Here is a 24,472-nt window from a genome sequence, read left to right on the forward strand (position 1 = left end):
CTCCTGTCTGCTGGGTTCACAGGAGGGACAGAGGCTGTGCGGGGTCAACACTTTTCAATTAGAGCTGCTCTGTCCAGAATTTAGATCATGAAAGAGCAATAAGTAAATACTGTATGTGTGGTGTTCAAGGCACAACAGCTGAGCTAAAACACATCCAGCTGTGTATGTTTCAACATCTGTAATAGTTCCAGTAGGTTCATTTTGTCTTCTTTTTTTGAATATATGTTAAGGACAAGTTTTTTCCTGAAAAGCCTTTTCTGAATAAACAAAACTTTCACATATATCTGAGCTCTGTGTTGATTTGTGACGGCATCAAGGTGTGGCTCCACTAGTTCCCACCTTGATTTGTGCTGCACTGCAGATGAGTCTGTTCATGTCCAGTTTTTTTTTTTTTACTGCACAGCTCAACTGATTGCACAAAGAGCTTTGATACTTTGTGCAGAGGTGCATAATGCAGTCCTCCATGGACTAAGTTTGGACACCATCGCTTAAAAATATTTCAATATACAGTACGTTTAGTCCATGTGTTGCTTGATAAGAGCCAACATTTTCAAATACAGCCAGTTCTAATAATACTTGGAAGGTGTTTAATCTAGAGTTGCTGCAGAACCTGCCTTTTAACACACCTCACATGACTCAACACTTGACTTCTTCTTCTTCTTTTTTTTAATGATAGCAAAACCACTGATTTTAACTTGCCTCTGTCACAATTTTTTAGAAAAGTTTTGTGTGATTTTCTTTTTTTTTTTTCACATTTTTTCATCTCAATCACCTGACTTTGTCCATAATAGTTGGGTGGAGAAACACACACACATTTCTCACACCAAACTGTCACCATCAGACCTAAAAAAAAAAAAAAAAAAAGATGTAGCAAGGCAACATCATTAAAAAGTGTATATTTTTTCATTTTTCATTTCCGATATGATAACGATATTGCAGCCTTGCGTATCGGTTGATACCGATATTGATCAAATATCAGCATGAATCATACATACTTTTTTTTTTCCTTTAATAGAAAAATATAATTGCTTTTTTGTAGTGTGGAATGTTAAAAAAGGCTTGATTAAGTGATGTTACTCAAACAGAGAACAATAGTCAGCAACAGTAGGTATGAGAAAAACTGACCCATTTATTATTAACCAATTGCTTATATTCTAATCTTCAACATAATATCTTGAATAATTAAAAAATAAAAAAAAATGAATTGGGGAAAAAAAATTCAAAAAAATTAAAATTCAATTAAAAAAAGAAAAATCCAGAAATTTGAATCTGATATTAATTTCAGGTTAATATCGGACCGATATCCGATATTGATATTCTGTTTACAGAAAATGCATGACCTCAGATGCTATATATATGTCAATCATTTTTTTAATCTTCTATTACTGTTAGGCCTTTGTTAGCTAAAAGCCTCACCAATGCTGTTGGTGCAGTCTCTATTTAAAATGGAATGCTCTCAAAATGAATGGCTTCCTTCTATAACTTTACAATAGCAATAATAAAGAAGTGAAATCTACTTAAGTAAATAAAGTGTAAATATTTCTTTTCCATATCAGCAGCAGGGTGACGCTTGTTCTGCTGCCCCCGTGTGGGCAAAAAGAGTAATTCAGTGAAATCTTAATGCATGATTTATTCATTTATACCTGTATATATAAAAACAGACAAATTCACACATCCACTCATGTATTCGGGCACTTTAGAGACTAAAACAACACAACATACATGTTTTTGGATTATGGGAGGAGGGAGCCAGAGTAATTGGATAAAAACCTTTGCTGCCCTGGGGAGAACAGGCAAACTCCACACTGATAGATGGATCACTGTACTGCAGGCTGTTAAGGTCTCCATCATTTGGCATTAAACAGGAAAATTGGAAGCATTTCTGAGACCTTATGACAGTTAAATTCTTACTCGTTCTGCATACCAATGACAATAATACAGTATATGATTTTATTCACACATTTATAAGCCATTCACATTTCTGTTAGTAACTTATTATGTGCAACTTTCAAAGGTTAACATTTTGCATTATCTGAAACAATAGTTCCTCCTCCACTAGATACACAATCATCTGATAAGACTAGATTTTTCTTCACTTTCTGTAATCTATTATTATTGTAGATCAGGGGTACTCAAATATAAAACTCAAAGGTGAGAAATAGCCCCACTTCACAGCTTTTTTAACTAAAGCACATGGGAGAATAGGGCCCTAAGCCAGTAACCTGTGTGGAAAAACAGCAGCTGTTAGCGTTTAACAGCAGATTTCAAATAACTTTCAAAAATTCAGTTATGAAGACTAAAGTCTAAAAAGACACAAATTGCATCAAGACAGCAATAAGGTGTGGGTAATTAGTTTTTAACATGGACTTATTTTAGGATGAGAGCAAAATTCAAAATGCAGAAAAATTAAATAAATCAGTTTTTGATCAAATTGCCATTTCCAAAATGTTGTCAATTTTCTTCACGAAGATTGAAAATGCATTCAGCAAGAATTCTCAAGTATATATTTGTAATTCCATTTGCAGTCGAACATTTTCATGCACTGTAAGCTCAATTTTTGATAAATCAAAAATCTGTGTGATTTTTAGTGTCAATTGAGCAAAAATTGTGGGAGGAGAAAGGTTGAGTAATAGATGTGATGGATTTCGTAATTTGCAACAGGTTTAAATGTCCAAAAGTTTCCTCAGTGTTGGGGCTACATTTTGGTGAAAGTTACAAATCATTAGCACAAATGGTTGATTTGTTGTGAATTTTCGAAATGTTGAACTTTAAAGGTTTACTCCTGTAATGTCACATTTAAGACGATTGGCCTGTTTTTGCAGCTGAGGCATTCTGGTATGTGATTGAACCTTTGTGCCACATTAGTTGATATGTTGCGTATGGAAAGTACAATTTCCTCAGAAGAAATCACAAACAAATAAAAAAAATAAAACACATAGAATAAAGCTCTCAATAACTGTCTGGTGTAGACCCAAGCCAACCACCCCAGATCGCAACAAAATGGCCAAAACATGTTACTTTTAAAATTGTGATTCTTCTTCTTCAAAACTCATAAAAATAATCACATATTTTAAAACAGTAACTATAAAGTTCTGAGTGCATTAATTCATTTTCAGACCCACTTTTTCCTGTTCAGGGTCGCGGGGGTCTGCCGGTGCCAATCTCCAGCCCTCATTGGGCTCTGGGCGGGGGTACACCCTGAACAGTGCGCCAGTCCATTGCAGGGCAACACAGACAGACAACCATTCACTCCTATGGGCAATTTAGAGACTCCAATGAACCTTACAGTCATGTTTTTGGATTGTGGGAGTAGGCCGGAGTACCCGGAGGAAACCCACGCAGCACGGGGAGACCCCCTCCCCCTCGTTTAGGAACCACTGCTTTAATGTGTGGGTCTGTACCCCAGCTTCTATGACCACCAAGCAGAGCATTGCAAACACATGAAGCAACATCTTACTTTCACTTTTCTTTTTATTACCCACAAAAATAAAATACTTAAAATTACAAGTACTTAAGTAGTATTCAAAAACATCAGAAGTAGTTTTGGTATTTGGGAGACCTCGCATTCCCTTGTTCATATTTACCCGTTAAAACAAAAACTGCAGTTTCTCTGTGAAGTAGGTGAGCTCCAACATCTAACAACACTGGTGAATAACAGAAAGCAAACAGGAAGATATTAGATGGCTCTGTAATTACTCTGTAAGTCTAGGAATGCACAGTTATAAAAGCCAAATGAAACAAAACTGCACCTCAGTTAGTGTTGTAAAACTAGTATAAGACATACATTACAGGTAAAATACATGTACAGTATCATTAAAAAGTTAAATATTTTTGTCACTCATTTCAGAAAGTGTTTTTTCAAATCAAGGTCCCAGAGTCAGGAAGAGTGGATAGGAACAGAACCCATGTCGTTTGAAGGCTAGTGTGAATTTTCCAGTTAGTGATGATTTGTGCTAACATGTCATGTGCTTTGATCACCTCCATGCTACACTGTATAAGGAGGACCAAACAAGTAAAAGAGCAGAAAAATGAACTTTTATTAGCCTGACATTTCTATTCCTCTCTTTTTTTATTGATTTTATGTAATATTCTAATTTTCTGAGAATAAATTTGGGGTTTTCATTACTTGTAAGGCATAATCGTCAACATTTTAAGAGATAAAGGCTTGAAATATTTCACTATGTGTCATGAATTTATAGCGTGTGGGTTTCACTTTCTGAAATTAGTGACAAAAATAAAACAAAATCTTTTTTGAGATGTACCTGTAAGTTTAACTTACACATAGTAATTGCACATAAAACCGCAAACTAAAAGATGACAATTTTTACTGATGTTACAGAGTAGAAACAGCAATAAACGCTGACTTGTGGAAAGTTAGATAAGAGAGAAAAAAATCCATTGATTTATAAATAAGGTGACTCAATCACTGCATTTTCTGCAACACTAAATTCCAAAATCGTCATTGGAAGTTAGTTCATTTGTTGATTAAAAAAACATCTATAGCCACAGAAATCCATGTTAGAGAGAACCAAACATACTGTGAACATTTACCATGGAATGCTGACAAAGCTTAATGTGCCACTTTTAGGAACTCTGGCAGTTCATTGGTGCAAAACCTCAATAAAAACAATCAATAGCTACATGTTTGCGATCATTTCAGGACCACTACTGGCTTTGTTTCCTGTGGAGTATTAATGAACCCCACAGTTACACTTATAACAAGGTGCTGGTTCCTGATCATCTACTTGCATCTCTTGGAGCTGGGGAGGAGAAAGGGTGGGTGGGTGCTGGTGTCAGTTCTGGGGGGTGGAGTAGAATGTGTGGTGCTGGTGGCTCTGGTCTGCAGTGTTGCTGGCAAACAGGAGAGGAGCGCTCTCAGACGCATACCAGCTGGAAGAGAAAAGTTACAATAGTTATTATAGTCAATAACCAACATGAAACCTAGAACCTAGGGCAGAGATGGGAAACTTCTATCACAAAAATTACATTGTCTCATCCGAGGGCCACATTATGAACATTCATGTTAGCATTTAGAATAATGACCAATCTGAGCATTAATGAAAGAAAATGTTTTGTCTTCCTAGTCCTTTTGTGTAGGTTTTTTTTTTTAGACATTTTGTGTTTTTGAATTCATTTTGTCTCTTTCCTTGTGAATGTGGCAATTTTTTGTTGCCTTTTTGTTATATTGTTTTGTGTTATTGTTGTCTATATGTGTATTTTTCTGTCATTTTGTGTGTCTTTGAAGTCCTTGTACACGTTTTTGTAGTCCTTTTATATTTAATTGGTTGGTTAGTGTGTCTTTGTTATCATGTTGTGTACTTTTGTTGACATTTTGTGCATTTTGCTTCTCAAACTGGGTGTTTGTTTAATCTTCATGGACATGTTTAAATTATTTATGCTAAACCTAGTGTGATAAAAACCATTTGTAAATCAATTCACAAATCCAGAAGACAGTAAATATGGTGTAATTTGAGTTTTACAAAATAATAATAGTTAATAATAATCGTAAATAATTGGCCAACTCTATCTAGATACTCTTTGCCTTTCATGAAAACGGTTTTTATTTGGTGTGAAACATTCCGTTAATCATTTACATTGTACTGGGCACAGTGGGCTTAAAGCTCTGGTGATAAACATGTAAAGAATAAAACAATTATATTCATCAACATGCAATAAACTGTTAGATTAAAGTACATTTTCAACACTTGGTATGGGCTCCAAAGTATTTATCAATATCCCTACATTAAACTATTCTTTTCATACCCAGTGTACAGTATAATGAGGATAGTAAGGTACCAGTTACTGTTAGTTGCTCTGCCTGTGAGACGGATTTATTTGTGGTGTTCGTACCCAGTGTTGGAGTCAATTACATTTTTCCATTACAATTACGTTTCCAATTATCGATGTTCAATTACAACTCATTTATGATTACGGCGACATTTTTTTCCAATTACGATTGAAATTGCAATTATTGTATAGTATCTATCATCTATCTCATGCTATACAAGTCCATTTACCATTTATCTAATTTGTTTTTCATCTCTTAGTTACCTTATTAGGCTTCCTTATCTATGAAAATATTGGTATTAATATTTTTGTTGTGGGCATTTTTCTGTCTATATACCTTTTAGATTTACAGTATTTATTTATTTTAAATGGTAAAATTATCTTCAAGAGGTAAACTTGATATTGATATTTTAACAACTGTTAACATGTTACGTATGTGTAAGCCATAGAAATGTAACATGGTTCCCCAGGTTTGCATTTAATGAAATTGTAAATGTCAGTTTTTATAGAATTTCCATGACAATTACAATTACAAAGTCAATTATCTGAACTCGATAACCATTAAATTATGATTATGACAGCAAAAGGTTTTTTTTCCAATTACAATTATAATTACGTCCTATTTGTAATTAATTACCAATTACAATTATACAGTATTTGACCTCAACCCTGTTCGTACCTGGGTTGAGAAGGTAATCTTCGTGTCCATGGGACCGGTGAGTCATCGTCGCTACATTGAGGGTCATCAAAGAAGTACGGACGAGGCAGGATCCTGTTGTTGATGGGCACCTTGTTGGTCTAGAGTAAATAGACAACACTCAGATTAACATTATTTGCCCGCCCCTGTCACATGGACAGTACTAATTACCTCCTGAGTAGGACGCCGAACCCTGAAGATGAGGATGAGGAGGCTGGTTGGTAGCAGCTCCCATATAAATAGAATGGCACCAAATGCCAGGTAGCCCCTGTCACCAAGTTCATTGAGTAAGTCGGCCTAAAAACAAAAGCACAAATTCTTAGTGATCAAACAAATGCTCCAAACCAGGGGTGGACTGGCCATCTGGCATACCGGGCATCGTCATGAAGTGGGCCGGTACATTCACTACCTGTTTTTTTTTTTTTTTTGATGAGCAAGTGGAAGTAGACTTTAACAGGTGTCCAAAAATGGTCCAAAAGTGGCAAAAACGTGGCAAGAAAAGAGTGAAAAGTGGGCCAAAAGCAGTTACCGGTGTCAAAAAAGGCACATAAAGAGGAACCAGGTGGTATGTAATGACAAAAAGTAGCTTTAATGAGCAAAATGTGGCAAACGTGAAAAAAAAAAGAGGCAAAATTTAGGTAAAAAGGAAATGAGTGTTATTTATTGGGTAAAAGGGTAGCTTTTTTGAATGAAAAGTGGCCAAACAAATAAAAGAAAGGACAAAATTTGGATAAAAGTGTCAAAAAAACTAGCAAAAATGGACAAATAATAGGAAAAAATTGTTATTTATTGGCAAATGGAGCTAAAATCTGAAAAAAATGTTGGAACTTTTAGAAAAGAGGCAAAAATGGGTCAAAGGAAATAGCTCAAAACCCTTCCCGCTGTGATGTATTTATTAATATCAGCCATGGACACTTACCTGATCTGAGACGTTGTACCAGTTAAAGTTAAAAGACTCCACCTGGTAGTTCTGGGACAGGATGAGGACTGTCAGGTTATAACAGGCTCGGCTAGCAAACAACAAGATCACTGCTGCTCCAAGTGTTGCTGTTCTGCACACCGTAGTTCCCTGGAAGAATGAGAAATGTCAGCGTCAGCTTGGAGCTGTCTCAGAGTAACACAACAGACTCACAACATTAGTAGTGGTGAAAGAGAATGAATGAATTGCATACAATAACACTAATAGAGAGACCGACATGCACAAATATATTCCATACAATATAAGCCCATGAAGAATAGATTCTAGTGTTGATGCATTCTATGCTAGGATGATCAATTTACTATATTTCTTTAAAGTCCGCTGTTTTGGAACCTGTACACACAAGTTACAAAAGAATGACGGCCTACGGTGCAGTTTCAGCCAATAGGACCACTCCATATAAAATGTGGTTACAGTGTGCATACTGTCATATTTTCAACTTACAACTGTACGAAATAATTATTTTGGGGCCTTCCTTCTTAAATCTTGATGGATTTGGCAGTTTGGCACTTTCCAGAGAGCAAATAAAGTATTTTTTGTATGTTTATAGCGTTAGTATTCAAGTGATATAAAACTACAATTAAAAAATGAAATCACAGAAAGAAAAGGGAAGTATTCCTGCTTTCCTGTAGGGGGCAGTGTTATGCTCTCATATTTATGCTTGTTCTGGGGTCTATTTTATTTATTCTTTAAAATCCTAAAAATGAGTAATATTCTATAAAGCGGAGATACAAAAAACTAAAATATTAGGTTTAAATATTGTCAATGCCTTGGGTCTTTTCAATAGAATTTGTCTCTCAAACCTCGTTGCTTCCTTATACTTGGCCACTAATGATGTTTTCACTAACTTGAACCTGTCTATGTGTGAACGTAAGTAGGAGGCACCTTGCTGATCAGGTAGGGGCTTGTGGAGCGCGAGTGTCGAGTGAGTGACATCAGCAGAGTGGCGAGCAGCACTGCATCAAAGATGAAGAGCAGGTCGTTTATGATCACACGGACGAGGACCAGGTTCCATGTGAGCTCGCCCGTCCCACCGTCTCTGTCTCGATCTCCCAGAACCGCACACACCACATTGACAGTGAGGAAAATGATGCTCAACGTGCCATAAATACATCGAGCTAACCACCTGAAAAAGAGGTTGAAGAGCGTTTAAGGGGAAGTTTTAATCAGAAACATCTGATAAATTGTAAGTAAATCACTTACAGTCCTCTGTCCATGTCTGAGTTGTAAGCCTCGCTCACTTTGAGTAACACCTGTAAACCCGGAGGAGAAAATAAAAGCCATTAAAACTTAAGGGTGTGAGACAAAATCGATTTGGCGATATATCGCGATATTTCACCACGCGATAATTGTATCGATCCAAAAAAAAAATGCCAAAATTATTATTTTTTTTTTAAATCATGTTTTTTAAGCAAAGAAAAACTATTAATTGTGCCAACATATACATAGCACGTAAACGCACGGTCACTAAACCTTTGTAAACTACCTCACTCCTCAATGCATTTTAGCTTGAAAGTTGACTGCACTGTATTTTTATAAATCATACTGGGCACTTTTATAGATGTATGTGGTTACTTTTTTTTTTTAAAAGAAATTAAGAAATTAACAGAATCAGAATCTGTTGTAGAAACTAAAGTTAAACTTTTTTGAAACATTTAATTTGACAGTTTGATAAACATACCATTTGGTACTTGAATTACTGTTAGTTCCCATTTACTTGTTCTCGCAAGTTTTAAATAAATTAAACTTGTATTTCAAACCATTTTGTACTTGTAAAGGTAAAATTTGTAATTATTGATATCGTGATATATCGCAATGCATATCGTATTGTTTAGTATACTGATGACCTTTTGTTACCCATGCACTTTTTATTGTACCTTGTGTTGTTTTTATGATGATTGCTTCTGTTTGGTTTGAATTGTGTACTTGAATGTTGTTGGGAGTGGCATGTGCAATTATGCTTGTGCAATGACAATAAAAAGGATTCTATTCGGTTCTCTCTATTCTATTGTGATGCATCAGAATATATTCTATTGTGACATGTGAATTGTATCATATCGTCAGATTGTACACACCCAATTAAAACCCTGCAGAATCATGTAAATCAAACTGCATCTTCATAGCTGCGCCGAGAAATTCAGACCAGTTTTGTCTCGCTCCTGTGGTCTTACCTGAGTGAAGTACAAGTTAATGAGGCTGAAGGTGAAAAACTGCAGACACACAGGGAGGCAGTAGAGCAGCCAGTAGACAGCCATGGGTAAGTTGTTGGCTTCCAGAGCGTTCTGAAAGTAAAAGGAGAAGAGTGTGGTGCGCAGGGAGGCCCACAGCAGACAGAGGAACAGAAAGGCGCTCTGGTAGCTCCATCGCTTGTGTCGATAAAAGTAGAGGAGCCACAGCTGTGTGTACACCACCAGGAAGAGGCCTGCGTACAACGCGGTGTAGAGGATGGTGAAGCCCCGCTGCACAGACGGAGCCACGGCCGGATGGATCGGGACCGGCACAGGCGGGGTCGAAGAGTTTGGAGGTGCGGGAGCTTCCATTGAAGAGCTGACAGGATTACCTGCAGTCCGTCATCGCAAGGAAGGAGCAAAAGTTTGTCCTCTCAACCAGAAAAGGTCAGAGGTCACATGAGAACGCTGAGGACAAGCAAATGAACAAGAGGTCAGCAAGAGAGAAGAAACTTTGCGAACACAAAAAAATGTCAAGATGTCAATGTCTCCTGCCTGATTACTAGGGCTGGGCGAAATGGACCATATCGATATTTTTTCTCAAAAAAACAATATATGATATAAATCTCGATATTTTTAACTCAATAAAGTCTTACCAGAAAAACCATTCTGGGTTAAATTTGCTGTTGAAAAATGCCACACAAGCACATTTATTAACAAGCATCTGCACAATATGGGTGAGTTCTGTAGTATGGCTTGTTTAGGGGAAAGCCTGGGTTAGAATGCACTCAGCAATTCATCTAACTGTGTTTTAAATGCTGTTCAAAGAACTAAAGTAGCGACTCCTAAAACGAGACTGTATTACTTTACTCTATTAATAATGTTAAATACTTGTATGATGTGATTTGGACTGTGTGATTGTATAAATCCAAACAAGTTAAAAAAAAAGATATATCTCGATATAGGAGATACAGTATTGTCATTTTTTATATATCGCCAAAACAGAAAACTCAATATATCTTGAATCTTGATATATTGCCCAGCTCTATTGATTACACAGACTCCCTCAGATGTGCCATTTCTATTCTCTAAAAGCCAAGACGTTCTTAGTTATTGACTTATTGTACACATACATGCACATAAATAGACATGGTTTCTTCTTGCATGTCCGTGTATCTGCCGTTTCCAATATTCTGCAAAATGTTTGTCAATAAGCTTCGTAATCTCTGTGGGATTTGTCCGAGCTAACAATAAAAACTAGTTCCTCCACAATAAACAGGATGACAGGAGGAACAACATTAGGCAATACAGCTATATTTAAGCTCACCTCAATGAGTCAGCATTATACAAGTTTAAAAATTAACATTTGAATATTTTACAAGGGAATTTGCTGAGTTGGTTGACATGTGTCATCTTTTTTTGTGCTTGGAATATAAATCATTAAACCAGAGTTTTTCAACCTTGGGGTCGTGACCCCATGTGGGGGTTGCCGCCTTAAATGTCTAGTTAGTAAGTGATTGAAAGAAAGAAAAAAAAAACATTACTAATTAAAATTAGACTTTTAAATTATTCTTCTTTTTCAAATTGAAAACCCCACACTCAATCTGTACAAACTGTATTATACACTTTCCCTTTCACTTCCTCAAATATAAATCTAGTTCAAACAAAATGGCTACTCTTTATAACAAACACGATCAAAAACTAATTCTAGAGAACTGCACTGCATTGAACCATAACAACCACTGACAGCTGAGGTGAATAACAACAACAAGGAAATAATTGTATTCACAGTATCATCAACAATACGCTGAATGAGGTCAATCAGGATGGAAGGTGGGTCATGTGATCAGAAAGGAGGACAGAACACCAGAGCCTGGTCTAGAGAGGTCAATGTCTAGACCCATGGCACTACATCAGGTGTGTCCAAACCTGCTAAATTAGAATAAATCCTGAATCTAATGAAGTGTCATTAAGCAGCTCTGCAGAAAGCCTGAAAACAAACCTCTCAGCAGTGTGTGGGACACATCTAAAACAGCTTGTGCATACTTTTTGGTAGTGTTTACTTTATAACGACATCCGTAACCCCGTGGTTGGTGACCTTTGTCACTCGATCCTTCATTGCATTGCTTTATATAAGTAAACAACTGGCTGTGATATGTTAAAGGCTACACTCTCAAACTCTCAACTAAACGCAATCAATCTCTATTGTTTTGTTGTTCAATTTCAGCGACTACACGAAGGGAACAGAGTGGGTATGAGTGACAACATTTGTTGGTAAAACACTGACCTTATTTAGCACATAGATGCAGGATCCTCCGCTGTTGTTTACGCCGACGGTTTTTAATCCGCAGCTTCCGCGTTTGCGTGATCGACGTGACGTATGATGGTGGGCGGATCTTAGAGTTTGATTTTAACCGCCAATCAAACTAAAACAGGAAACCCGCGGCTACTTTAATTAATAAACTGCCTTCAATTCAAACGTTACCTTTGCAATACAACTGGTAAACTTTTTTGAAAAATAAAAAATAAAAAAAGTTTGAATTTCAAGACTGCAGCTGGTTAGTAGTGAAACATCTGTTTTTGAAGGGTTGCGTGCAGTAAACCGCTGGAAAACGTATCCGTTGTTTACACGCGGAAGAAGCCGTCCATTGTAGTCCTGCATTGTTTACGGGCTTCGTGATGCCGATGGTGCTGCGGTCCAGGAGAACCATCCACGGGGCGGAGATAGAGTTACAGGATACACCGGCAGCACCGAGGCTGCCTGCAGGAGTTACGTATGAGGTGGGTCTGCCTTTATATCCACAGCCTTTCCGCTGCCTCCGACCTCACAGCCACGTAGCTAGACCGCTAACAGCAGCACGGGCTAACTGGACACTCGTCAATACTAAACTAATTTCTCACAGCTGCTCTTTTTGTTTTCACTTGTTAGTTAACGAGCTAGCATCCAAACTCATCTCTAGAAGTTATTAAAGGGGGGAGTTAGTTTGAGCAAAATGGTAAGTCTTGGGGTTGCCTTTGTGGACAGAACGTCTGTGTGTTTTATTCACCTTTTTGTGCATTATAACTAGATTTACATGGGTTTTCTTCCGCCTGGAAGCTTTAGCAACAGTGTTTTTCTATATTCGTAGTTTTCTGGGTGCATACAGTTCTATATAACCAAGTGTTTATAACCCTACGGGTGTAACAAAACAGTTTCCTGCAGGACCAGGATGAGTCAGACTCAGAGGTGATGGAGAGGCACCAGACCGAGCTGGAGGAGACAGATCCAACTTCCACGGTAGGATTTATTTCATTCTATACATACAGTATAAGTACAAGACTACTTCAGGACCAGGGTGTGTCTGGGTCTCTGACACCTGCACTGTGCCAACGGAAATAGCGCTTTTTTTAGGCTATGCGGCAGTGCGGAAAAAAAAAAAAAAGTTGTAGTTTTTTTCCCCCCCTTTTTTAATGCTTTATTGAAATTGTAAGGACAAACATGGCGCAAGTTTCCATATTACAACAGTGAGTAATAAGACTGCACGATTTGAGCTCTAAACAAAATTCCGATTATTTTTTTTTTTTACATTGTAAATTTGATTTTTGTTTCCAATTTCGATTTTTTTCCCCTTTAAAAAAAAAATAAAAAATTTGGCAGTGGCTATCCAAATGGTTGCTGTATCAATATATTGACATTCTATCCGTTTTTGGTCAGTTTAGGTCGCGTGACTAAGACTAAACCATACAATAAAAATTGTTGCGATATTAGGTTATAACCTAATCCTAAAACGCTACATACGTGTACTTGTTTTTTTTTTTTTTTTTTTAATACTTTATTGAAATTGAAAGGACAAACATGGTGCATGTTTCCAAATTACAACAGTGAGTAAATTAGCCCGATTATTATTTTTTTAAATTTGAAAACTTGATTTTTGATTCAGATTTTCATTTTTTTTCCCCGCCTTTAAAAAACACATATTATTGCAATAATTAAACAACATTTAATTATTGCAACAACAAAAAAAGAAAATGTTATTTGAAAAAGTGAAAACACATTTCTGTTTTTGAGATTAAAGTGCAACTGCAAAGCTTTAACAAAAAATGTTAAATTACCCTGGGTGGGAGCGTGCTGAGTACAGGCCATGGTGCTTGAGTGCATTACTTATTGTTTCCTTTGAAACAATTGTACCTGCTAATTCCAGGTCTTTCTGGAGCTCTCCACAAGTGATCCTTGGCTTCTGGTAAACTATTCTGAATTCTTTTCACTCTGTCAGAAATCTTGTGAGGAGCACCTGGTCGTGGCCGGTTTATGGTGAAATTATGTTCTTTCCACTTCCGGATTATCACTAACATTCAGAAGTTTAGAAATCCTTCTGTAACCAATGCTATAGCAACCCTAAGGTTGCAAAGGTCTTGAGAGAGCTCTTTGATTTTATCCATCATGAGATGTTTCTTGTGTGACACTTTAGGTAATAATAATAATACATACGTTTTATGTAGCGCTTTTAAAAAAAAAAAAACAAACTCAAAGACGCTTTGCAAAATTGAAACAGACAAAGAATGGGAGTGCTATTGTAGGTTGTCAGTGAGCTGAAACAGGTGAGTTTTGAGCAGTTTTTTGTAGACGGTCAGTGAGTCCAAGTTTCTAATGTGGATGTGGAGTGAGTGACAATGATTTCCGATTTATTGCAGTTGAGTTTAAGGAAGTGGCGTTCATTCAAGATTTTATTGCCGTTTCGGTGCAGATAAGCATCCAGTGGAAATCCATGGTTTACAGGCCGGACCAGACCAGCTGATATGAATTTGCACTGATAAGGGGCAGGATAGCTTTTTAATTACTGTTTGATTTCAGCTGGTGTCTTGCCTTTCCATGCTTTTTTGCACCTCCCTTTCTTCATGTGTTCAATAAGTTTTCCTTGTGTCATTTCAAATTGTTACACATAACTTAATTCATGGACATCTATGGTTTGATTCCTTTGCATGTGTGGATTACATGGGTTGCTGCCAACATCTGGTGAAAATTTCATGTCATTAGCACCTTTAGAAATATTTTTACTGAGAAAAATTATGACATGTTAAATACTTACTTTACCCGCAGTACAATAAATGTTGTTAATTAAATACAGAGGGGACCGATTCATTTGGAATAGTTCAAAGATTGTGTATAATTTGTGCTTTAGTAGATTTAAAAAAAATCCATTTTAGTGAGTTCAAAACAATCTGACTTTGTTTAAAAATAATCGAAAGTTGAGAATTGACTTTAAAATTTGATTCTTGTGGATGGAAAACTTGGCCAAGCATAGAATTACATTACTCCCCATTTCCTCATTTATATTCTGCAATAAGAGTCCAAAAGTTACATCTGAATCCATTTTTGAAAATTAAACTAAAATTTTTGTATTTTAGTGCACAAGAAAAATATTTGATCTTATGTAGCAAAGGCGCATTACTGCCCCCACAGGTCACAAATAGAAGTGTGAATAGCTCACAAAAAAAAAATCTTGCGAGACGTGCACAATATCTCGTCACACTCCTAGTAAAGAATCTATGTATCTGATTGTTTTTGTGTACATTTTGGTGTAGCGCTGATGTATACCGTACATATAATTTCAATTTATTCAAGAAGATGCTACCCTAGATTATTCTTTGGGAATAACTTCCTGTAGGAAAATAAGACGTTACATTCAGGAAGTGGATAATCCACAGTGATGACAGTTCTGACTTAATAACAGCCTTCAATGACACCTTATTCATTCTAATGACAGCATAGTGTCAAAATTTTGTATAAAACGTCAAGTAAAGGGCGACCGTGGCTCAGGTGGTAGTGGGTCGTCTTCTGATCGAGAGGTTGGGGGTTCGATCCCAGTACCTGACTATGTGTCGAAGTGTCCTTGGGCAAGACACTGAACCCTAAGTTGCTCCCAGTGGTTGACTAGCGCCTTGCATGGCAGTCTGTCCCACTGGTGTGTGAATGTGAGAGTGAATGGGTGAATGCGCTGATATGTAAAGCGCTTTGAGACTGCTTCAGTGTGGTGATAAAGCGCTATATAAAATCAAGTCCATTTACCATTTAAAGTGTTAGCAAAATTTGAACGACAGCATTAAATAACATGAAATGATTATTTTTTGTATCTTGTGATAATGGTGTCAAGGTTAGGTAAGCCTGCTTCATTTGTAGCATTGAAACATCCTTGTGGTGAAGTACAGTGTAGTAAAGTCAGAGTATTGTCGTACGTCTTCATGTCAACTTCATCAGCATCCACAGTATTAACAAAGCAGGCTGGCTGCTTCCTTGCCAAAGAGTGTTTGTTATAGAGCGTGTGTTAACAAGCAGTGGATGAAGCCTAAAGCTGTTCAGCTGTTACACTGTGACAGAATGTCAGTGTGTTGCAGTTGTCACAGTAACACACGTGTCCTATTTGTAAACAAACACTCATGGTCTGCAGCGCCTGTGCTGACGTGCCATATTGAGTGGAGCTAATTTGAATAGGTGTGGCTGCTGAAGCGTTGTGGTACGGAAGCCTTCCAAGGTAACACGGAGAATTATTGTTCCGTGAGTTATTGGCAAGACTGGGGACGCAAAGACTGCAGGACTCATCACTTGCAAATATTATTAGAGTTGAAGTGCTAACCTTTTGGAACGTGTCATATATAAATGCCTGTCTTACCCTGAGGTTGCTGTTGGACTTGTATATGGACCGTATGCAAAGATGAACGTTATTTAAACAAGTAATGATACAGGTTTGACATTCTTGCTATTCATTTTCAGGCGTTGAAGTGTTGCAGCATTGTGTTGGATCGAATCCAAACTGAAGACAACTCTCAGAAAAAAGAACTTGGGGAGAAAGACGACATGAACCGTAAAGGAGGAAAGCCTGCCTCCCGAATCCCTACTTTTCACAAACGCCCCACCAATCTAACCACAGAGCCACTGGTCACCAAGAGGGACGCTGTCCATGTTTCACCGCCGATTGAGAAAGATGCAGGTGATGGCGTGGAAGCTTCAGAGGTCAAACCCTCAGAGGAGACAGAAGCAACACCCATCCAACCTGCAGCTTGTGTCAACAAACTGAGCTTTGAAGTCCAGTCTGTGATGAACAGCAAAGAAGAGGAAGCTGCAGCAGCGCCCAGCTCTATCACCACTGCACCAAAGAGCTGGAGTGTGTCCGAGTCTGTGCTCAACCCTCTTCTGACTGCCAGCCCCAGGCCTGCTCTCAGAACAGACCCGGGCCAAACCACTATCGTCGAAGATGACACCATGACAGAAATCTCTAAGAGTCTGCTCCCACAAGAGGGATTCATCACCAAAAAGCCATGGGAGGACAGGCTCGCCACCACTATCACTGGTACCAGAGACACAAACAAGTCTGCAGAAATGATTCACTCGTTAGAGGTTGGGCAAGTGGAAGCCATTATGGACGAAGAGCCACCTTGGGAGATGGAGACGATAAAGGCGGCTCACCTAAAGATCAGCAGGTCTTCTTCAGAAGCAGAATGTGACGAGGAGCCAGAAGGTGAAATAGTAGGGGAGCAAGACCCAGAAAAGATGGAAGTTGAAGAAAAGGTAAACCCCAAGTCGGAGTTATTGGATCTTGGTGAGCAAAGCTGTGATCCTGTTGAAGCTCCATTTACTGCAGCGCCAGAGAAGGAGAAACCAGTTAAAAGTGTGGTGAGGTTACAGTTTTTCTGCTCCTTTCTATTTATTGCTTGAACAGTAATTATATTTGGAGAGAAAACTTGTTCACATGACAGTGATGTGGTTTCAATGAAGTGATTGAATGCAATTTTATTCCAATTTCAGGAATGACTAAAGGGAATGAGAGCAAATTAAAATAAAAATTGATAGAGGGACAACGTTACCACATAAGTCTGAACCATAAAAGTTAAGATTTCAGAACAAGTGACAGCGTTAGGGAATTGGAAATAAACCATAGTCTATCTTGGACCCAACTAATAGCCACATTACTCATTTATACATAATATTAATATACATATTTAAAAAAATATATATATTGTCATAGTGGTAGAAATGTTTCTACTCTAACCCCCCTCCTTTGGTCTAACAGAAGTCAGGATGCTCCAGCCTTTCCATCTGCTGCCTCCTGCCCCTCACGCTGCTGCTGTTGGGAGGGTTTGGTCATGTGTGGCAGTACGGGCTTCCCAGGTCTATGGCTCAGCTGGCAGCTCAGCTGGAGCTCCACTGGCTGCAGGGCTTGGTGCTGATGCCTGAGCCATGCAGCACTGACTGCCGGTGTGTAGACCAAAACGTGTCTGCTATGCTTAGAAATGTTTTTTTGTTCAGTTGGTTTGATCCTGCTTCTCTGTGTCTACCAGAGTCCATCTGATTGAAAGCATCCCTGTGGGTCTGTACCCAGAATCCCCTTCTACTGGACAGAGCATAGCAAACAGCTGGCTGAGGCTGCTGGGCCAGGCCAACAGCTCAGTCCAGATTGCTGCCTTCTACTTCACTCTGCGGGACAGCAATCCCACGTCCTCTGACTCTCAGGTCAGTCCAGAAACTTTACGCATACCAGGGTTGGGGTCAATTACATTTTGAAATTACAATTGCATCTTATTTACGATTAAGTTGACCTGTTTTTTTTTCCGATTACAATGACTATTATTATTTTTCACCTGCCAGTCAATTACAATTCCGTTCTCGATTATTAGATTTCAGTTACAATTAATCACACAAATGGAGATGGATGAAAAATAGCATAATACCGCCTCTTTAATTACTTTGTAAATGACAGTTTTTATAGAATGTTCATGCCAATTACAATTATAAAGTAAATTACCTGAACTCAATTATGATTTCTACAGAAACCACAGAAACATGTTTTTTCAATTACAACTACAATTCTAATTACGTCATAATTGTAATTATTTACACAATTACAAACCCACAATGCTCAAGTTATTACGCTTGTGGATGTCTAAAATCGTACTATTCTTGTTTTGCAGGGACGGCAGGTCTTTGAACAGCTCAAGAAACTTGGATCCAAAGGTGTAAAACTCCAGATTACCGTCAATCATCCACAAACTTTTACAGAAGACACAGCAGAACTTGCTGCAGCAGGTGGGAACATTTGTTTATCTTTGTGTTCTGTTGAGCAGTGTTGGAATTGGCTTGGTGGTTTTTCATGCTGGCTTTTGCAGGTGCTGAGGTCAGAGAGGTGGACCTACAGGCCATAAGTAAAGGAATTCTCCACACCAAACTGTGGGTGGTCGACCAGAAGCACTTTTATGTTGGGAGTGCTAACATGGACTGGCGTTCTCTCAGTGAGGTACAGTTGCCATATGAACCTGTCTTTCTCACATATTGCTTCACTCAGTCCACACAGCCTTTATCCAGGTATGAGCTGGGACGCTGTTTAAATAGAACTTCTCATGTTAAGTAGATTCATGACACGTTATTGTGCTTCAGGCTAAAAGGCAAACATCCCCTCTTGAAAACAAAAGCATCTCTTCTTGTCTCCCATTAGTTTTTAACTCTTTTGTAAATAGGGCTCTTGTTTTGAAGGTAACCAGAAGTTTAGTCAGCAGTTCAATGGCGGGTCTCCGAAAATCTCAGAAATGTCAGCATGAAATGTGTTTCTGTTAGTTTTATGGATCAAATGACCACATGATGATATTCAACTTAGTCACTTTCTTACTTAAAATGTTTTCAGAACTTTCAAAGGTGGAGCATTAACAGAGATATTTAGCCTCAGTGTGCTTCAGGTTTTTGGCATGTAGTTTCAAAATGCATCTTGGGAAACTTGGGAGTATACTTCAGTGGGAACTGTCATCACCATTCTAATGTGTGTAGTACGTTAGTATGCGATTTTGAACATAGCCTCTTATCCTCAGTTAGGTGTTGACGTCTTCAAACTTCTGCTATTTGATTGTTTGGTTTGAAAACTCACTTTATGTTTTTATCTACATCAATAAGCGTCAATAAGAGAACCCAGAGTAGCTGCTGCTTTTCCATGTCTCTATTATGAATGAACTTAATATAGACTCTGCAAAACTGCTAGTTTATTTCTGTCATTCTCGTGTTTAGATAAACACTTGTTGGTGTGTTGAACCAGGTGAAGGAGGTGGGCTTGGCAGTGGAGGACTGCAGCTGTTTGGCTCAGGACGCCTCTCGGATCTTTGAGATGTACTGGAGCATCGGGGGCACAAATGGCAGCTTTCTCCCTCTGGTTTGGCCAGCTCGCCTCTCTGCCCTGTCAAGCTCCCAGAATCCTTTGCAATTGAAGTTTAACGGAGTCCCCGCTCAGGTCTACCTTTCTGTAAGTGCAGGATTGTTTTAGACTCAGAAGTTTTAAGTGTTAAAGTTTGTCGTGTTTTGTGTTGTTAAAGCTGATTCAGATCAGTTCCTGTGTCTGTAGGAGTAAACATTACTCTCATAAATCTGGAACAGAAACACATTTTCACTGCTCTTGTTGTTTGTGACTCTCCCAGAGTGCCCCTCCCCAAATATCTGCCCGAGGCCGCTCAGATGACCTGTCTGCCATTTTGTCTGTAATCAAAGATGCCCAGAAGTTCATTTACATTTCCGTCATGGACTACCTGCCTCTGTCTGAGTATCAAAAGCCCGTCAGGTACACCTCACTCATTGCTGCATTTGTCACAGCTTGTCCTTTTTAAAGTGCATTGTTTCTAGTCGTGGATGCTGGTCATTTGTGACTTATTTTTTTAAAGCAAAGTACTTTTTTCATGTACTTAGTGCTTAGATAGGTAAGAAGAAACTTTACCTTTTTTAATTAGACTTTTTTGAGTTTGTGGGTAAAAATGGCTCCTCAACACACTGAGGTGACGCTCGTTGCTATTTCAAAATGACAGCACAAAACTCCTATTTACCGTATGTTTAATTATTCCACAAAAAGCAGCTAATTTAGCAGAAAAAGGAACATGACCCTCTCTAATAGGACCTGCTGTTAGACATTGTCCAAAGCTGGATTATTGAAGTCCTATTGATCGTAAAGCCTCACTGTGGTGACGGCTTGACAAGGTACAGCTCACAAAGCATGGCAATAAGAGCAGTGCACTCTGGGTACCTGACAGTGCAGCTGCTGACTGAAGTCTGAAACCAGTCTGACTGGAAAAAAAAAAGCCTTTGAGGGTAGAGTAAGCTTATGGTGCATTCAATGGTGTTTTGTATTTTACATTGTTGGAGAAATAAAATTAGTGCAGTTACTATGTAACCACATTGTGTTTGTCTCAGCTCCAGCAGACGTTGTTCAAAGGCTGATTTAATTTCCACCACCATTGTTTGACTGTAAAGCCTGATATATGGTTCCACGTAAAATCAGTGCCCTAGATGCACTTAGCGTTTTACGTAGACTCCTTGTAACCTGACGTGTTCCTCCCAAAAATCCTGACTGCATGCCGAGGGCGACACAGAAAGTAAGGGCTGTGATTGGTCAGCTCCAGACCTCAACTTCCTGCTTCCTGGGGCCGTGGACCAGGTTACCTCGCTGCTCTCTCTCCGCTCTCCAGCAGGGTCGGGGCCCCCTCTTCCTCGGCGTGATTGTTGACTGGAGCGATTGACACACTTTTATACTTAACCTGTTGCAGTAGTATATATTGAAAAATTAAGCGCTCATTTTTAAACCATTTTTTTAATGTTTGTGTCCAACAAAACACACATGATTAGGTACAGTAGGTAAGTAATGATTCTTCATAAATAAATTACCGGTACATTTTAAAATGCTTAAACATAAAACATTGTTTTCTGTGACCGGAAGATAAATGAGGGCTTTTTAATGCTCATTTGTAACACACAGTTACCACCTCCTAGTGACACAGCGGTCAATCGCATAGCGATACGTTCCCTCAACGCAGAACTACAGTTGGCAAAACTCTGCATCGCATTGACGGCATAGGTCCTGGCACAGAACCATATACCAGGCTTTACTCACTGTATGCTAGAATTCTAGTCCTGAACAATTAGAATCTGATGTGGTGTTCTGACTGTGCTCAGGTTCTGGCCCGCCATTGACTCAGAGCTGCGTGCTGCTGCGTGCACCAGAGGTGTGCATGTCAGACTGATGGTCAGCTGCTGGGAACACTCAAACGCTGCCATGTTCACCTTTCTGCAGTCCCTGCTGGTGCTCAACAGAACTCCACTGAAGTGCAAAATTGAAGTGGTATGTTTGGTAGTTCTAAGATTTCCTGATGAATATCCTGGTGTGAGACAATCCATACTCACTGTGTTCATCAGGCCCTTTTTGGGCCCCCGGGGCAAGAACTTCATGAAATGAATGTAGTGCGTGTTTGATTTGTTTTATAAAGTTTGGGCTCAATATTGGACAAACTGGTGCTATTATGGTCATTTTTTATTGCTGATACAACTTTCTGCTCTTGTTTCTGTGTAGAGCATCTTCACTGTGCCTTCAAATGATGAGCAGAAGAAGATCCTGTTTGCTCGGGTCAGTCATGCCAAGTACATGGTCACAGACAGAGTGGTCTATATAGGTGAGTGACTGAACATACACTGTGCCGCTCTCTGCTGTACAGTGTACATTTAAGGACATCCTCAGGTCTCAGAGAAAGTGAGCTATCAGGAAAACCTCTGTCATTTATCAGACCAAACAGACTCAAGTCTCAACAAAACCTCAGTCAAATGAAAGAGTGTCAAATGACAAGGTCTCGGGTTTCAAAGTAAAAGTCATCTGACTCAACGGCCTCAGGACGTAAAACGCAGAAATACACATGACGTCATCAATTTGTGCTGCTTCGGATAGTAAGTAAGTTGAAAGCTTTTTTCTGTTAATTTTTAAAGGTTAAGATATAGCAACGTTTAATTTAACTATGCATTTATTAATCAAACAAAATGTTGATATATCTTAACTTAAAAAATAAATAAATAAGAGCTTTTCAACCTACTTCTTTATCTGTACTTCCGGTTCCTTCAAAATAAAATGCCATGTCTTGTTTTACGGACTAAGGTTGTTGAGTCGACAACATTTATTTTGAAGCCTGAGGCTGTTTCATTCGACGGAGGTTTTGCTGAGACACAAATCTGTTTGGTCTGATAAATGACAGGTTTACCTGATACCTCACTCTGAGACCTGAGGATGTCCTAATACGTACACCATAGTGCTGCTTTACGACACATGTCAAACTCACTCCCATTGGTTTGTCAAATGCTTTTATAATAAACTTTATTTATAGTTACAAAGTGCTTTACCATTTTTTAGAGACGGATGCTATCAAACAACACAGAGGTGATGAGTAAAAAGAAACGGACTCAAATAAAGAAAATGATATTAGCAACAAACAGTGGAGCAAAAACAAGGATTTTTTTTACCAGTGATTTAAAAGAGGTACATGAGCCTCATGCACGTGTTTCACAAGCTGAAGGTGAGCTAGAGTTTTCACACAATCATGAGTACAATCAAGCTTAATATTCCAATCTGTATAATATAGTAACATAAGCAATTTAGTTTTGTCTTTAAAGTGTAACTAAGCCCCCAGATTTTTGCTGACCTGCCCCTAGGGGGGAAATTCAAAAATATTATTGATTATGAGCAGGGCTCCTGGAGCAGTTAAGACACGCCCATCTATACTTTATAATCTCCAAAGAACTATCTATGCAATGCTAGCTAGCTACTCAATACTTACTGTACCTCTCTATTATCTCAATCCAACCAACTCACCACAGATTGCAGAGCCCACAGGTACTAGTTTGTATTAAAGGGGCGGGGCCAACAGTGCTTGTTTGTGACCCGAGATGGTCCCAAAATGTCACAGAATGTCATTTTCAACCAATAGCAAAATTCAAATGTAATAGCTGGGTTTCAACCCATAGAGGGCAGTCACTTTGACATTTTACTACAAAATACACCAATTTGAAATACTTTGACAAAAATGTTGAGAGTTGGACCAGGACCAATCATCTCTACTTCACATTTGTATTCAGAAGAAAAAAGTGGTTTTAGGGTTGAGTTACTCTTTAAAGTAAACTTTTTTGGGGGGAAATATTGAAAATGTTAATGAAATTGTCAGTGGATAAAGCAGATAGTTTGTGCTAATTGTCCTCCCTAGCGTCTCCATCTCAGTACAGTTCTATTGGCTCATGAAGGTGAACTTGGTGCTTCTGTGTACAGGGACCTCCAACTGGTCAGAGAACTACTTTGTTAACATTGCTGGTGTTGGTTTGGTGGTGAACCAGACGGATGCTGAGCTGGGACCAGGTCAGTGGACTCTGCAAAGCCAAGCAAAGCAGCTCTTCCTGAGGGACTGGAGCTCCCAGTACAGCAGTGCTCTGTCTGTGGACAACGTGGATGTGTGTCCCCGCAGACGACCTCCAGCTGCATCCAGCCTCAGTTAATCAGTCCTCATTCTCATTGTTTACAGATTTGCTGCCTTTCTATGTATATAATTGCAGTGTTTAATTGTAAATCATTGTATTTTTATATCTTGTGAAGTTCTGCTGGTATTCCCATGACTTTAGGATCAGGGAATCTTGTGTTGTACATTTTCCTAAATGCCCGACGCATTTCTGCATCCTACTCTAAGGCGTTTTAACTTCAGCTGAAAATCATTCCAAAGCATGTAGCTGTGTTGAATGAAACAATCTGATGTACATACTTGTGCTGCTGCTCCCGTGTTCCACTAAGTTTATAACTCAGTGAACATTTTCTTTTCTGTTCCTGTTTGACCTTGTAGCTGTCCTTTTCTGCTGTTTAGTCTGTTTATTTTCTTTCTTTGTCAGCTTAGTGGATGTCCCACTATTAAATTGCTGCCTGGTATGCATTCTCTAATGTATTTCTGTTTATATATTAAGAACAGTTGATCATAACAATATGACAACCTCTTTAGAATCAATTCCAGCAAGTTATTTTTTGATTTTATGAAATAATGTTAAGA

General features: G+C 38.6%; 2 protein-coding genes across 3 annotated transcripts; one reads left to right on the top strand and one right to left on the bottom strand.

Annotated features, from left to right (window-relative positions):
* Positions 1 to 3,453: 3,453 nt before the first annotated feature.
* gpr137 (G protein-coupled receptor 137) lies at positions 3,454 to 12,059 on the bottom strand. Its single transcript, XM_028459732.1, has 8 exons — positions 11,919 to 12,059; positions 9,635 to 10,099; positions 8,667 to 8,716; positions 8,349 to 8,589; positions 7,404 to 7,553; positions 6,656 to 6,781; positions 6,467 to 6,585; positions 3,454 to 4,890 (listed from the first exon to the last, which is right to left on the bottom strand). Exons 2-8 carry the CDS (start codon positions 10,001 to 10,003, stop codon positions 4,794 to 4,796), a joined length of 1,152 nt encoding a protein of 383 aa, XP_028315533.1. The 5' UTR covers positions 10,004 to 10,099; positions 11,919 to 12,059; the 3' UTR covers positions 3,454 to 4,793.
* Positions 12,053 to 24,360, top strand: pld7 (phospholipase D family, member 7). Of its 2 annotated transcripts, none has more exons than XM_028459730.1 (12): positions 12,053 to 12,412; positions 12,834 to 12,908; positions 16,380 to 17,279; positions 17,677 to 17,861; positions 17,945 to 18,116; positions 18,575 to 18,689; positions 18,770 to 18,897; positions 19,684 to 19,887; positions 20,060 to 20,199; positions 21,582 to 21,747; positions 21,976 to 22,075; positions 23,710 to 24,359. In XM_028459730.1, exons 1-12 carry the CDS (start codon positions 12,311 to 12,313, stop codon positions 23,931 to 23,933), a joined length of 2,511 nt encoding a protein of 836 aa, XP_028315531.1. In that variant the 5' UTR covers positions 12,053 to 12,310; the 3' UTR covers positions 23,934 to 24,359. The 2 variants fall into 2 exon arrangements, with proteins under 2 accessions (XP_028315531.1, XP_028315532.1); XM_028459731.1 differs by lacking the exon at positions 12,053 to 12,412 and adding an exon at positions 12,430 to 12,627 and having other exon boundaries at positions 23,710 to 24,360.
* The last annotated feature ends 112 nt before the right edge of the window (positions 24,361 to 24,472 follow it).

This window comes from Gouania willdenowi, chromosome 10, assembly GCF_900634775.1.
Source record: "Gouania willdenowi chromosome 10, fGouWil2.1, whole genome shotgun sequence".
Taxonomy (NCBI): domain Eukaryota; kingdom Metazoa; phylum Chordata; class Actinopteri; order Blenniiformes; family Gobiesocidae; genus Gouania; species Gouania willdenowi.

Bases quoted from the DNA above. Each gene is read 5' to 3' on its own strand.
- pld7 (XM_028459730.1), top strand. From the start codon at position 12,311: ATGCCGATGGTGCTGCGGTCCAGGAGAACCATCCACGGGGCGGAGATA. The intron at 17,280-17,676 runs GTGAGGTTACAG...TTGGTCTAACAG, and splicing joins AGAAACCAGTTAAAAGTGTG to AAGTCAGGATGCTCCAGCCT. The intron at 18,898-19,683 runs GTACAGTTGCCA...GTGTTGAACCAG, and splicing joins ACTGGCGTTCTCTCAGTGAG to GTGAAGGAGGTGGGCTTGGC.
- gpr137 (XM_028459732.1), bottom strand. From the start codon at position 10,003: ATGGAAGCTCCCGCACCTCCAAACTCTTCGACCCCGCCTGTGCCGGTC. The intron at 7,554-8,348 runs GTGCCTCCTACT...TCATTCTTCCAG, and splicing joins GCCCCTACCTGATCAGCAAG to GGAACTACGGTGTGCAGAAC. The intron at 6,586-6,655 runs GTAATTAGTACT...TATTTACTCTAG, and splicing joins TTCGGCGTCCTACTCAGGAG to ACCAACAAGGTGCCCATCAA.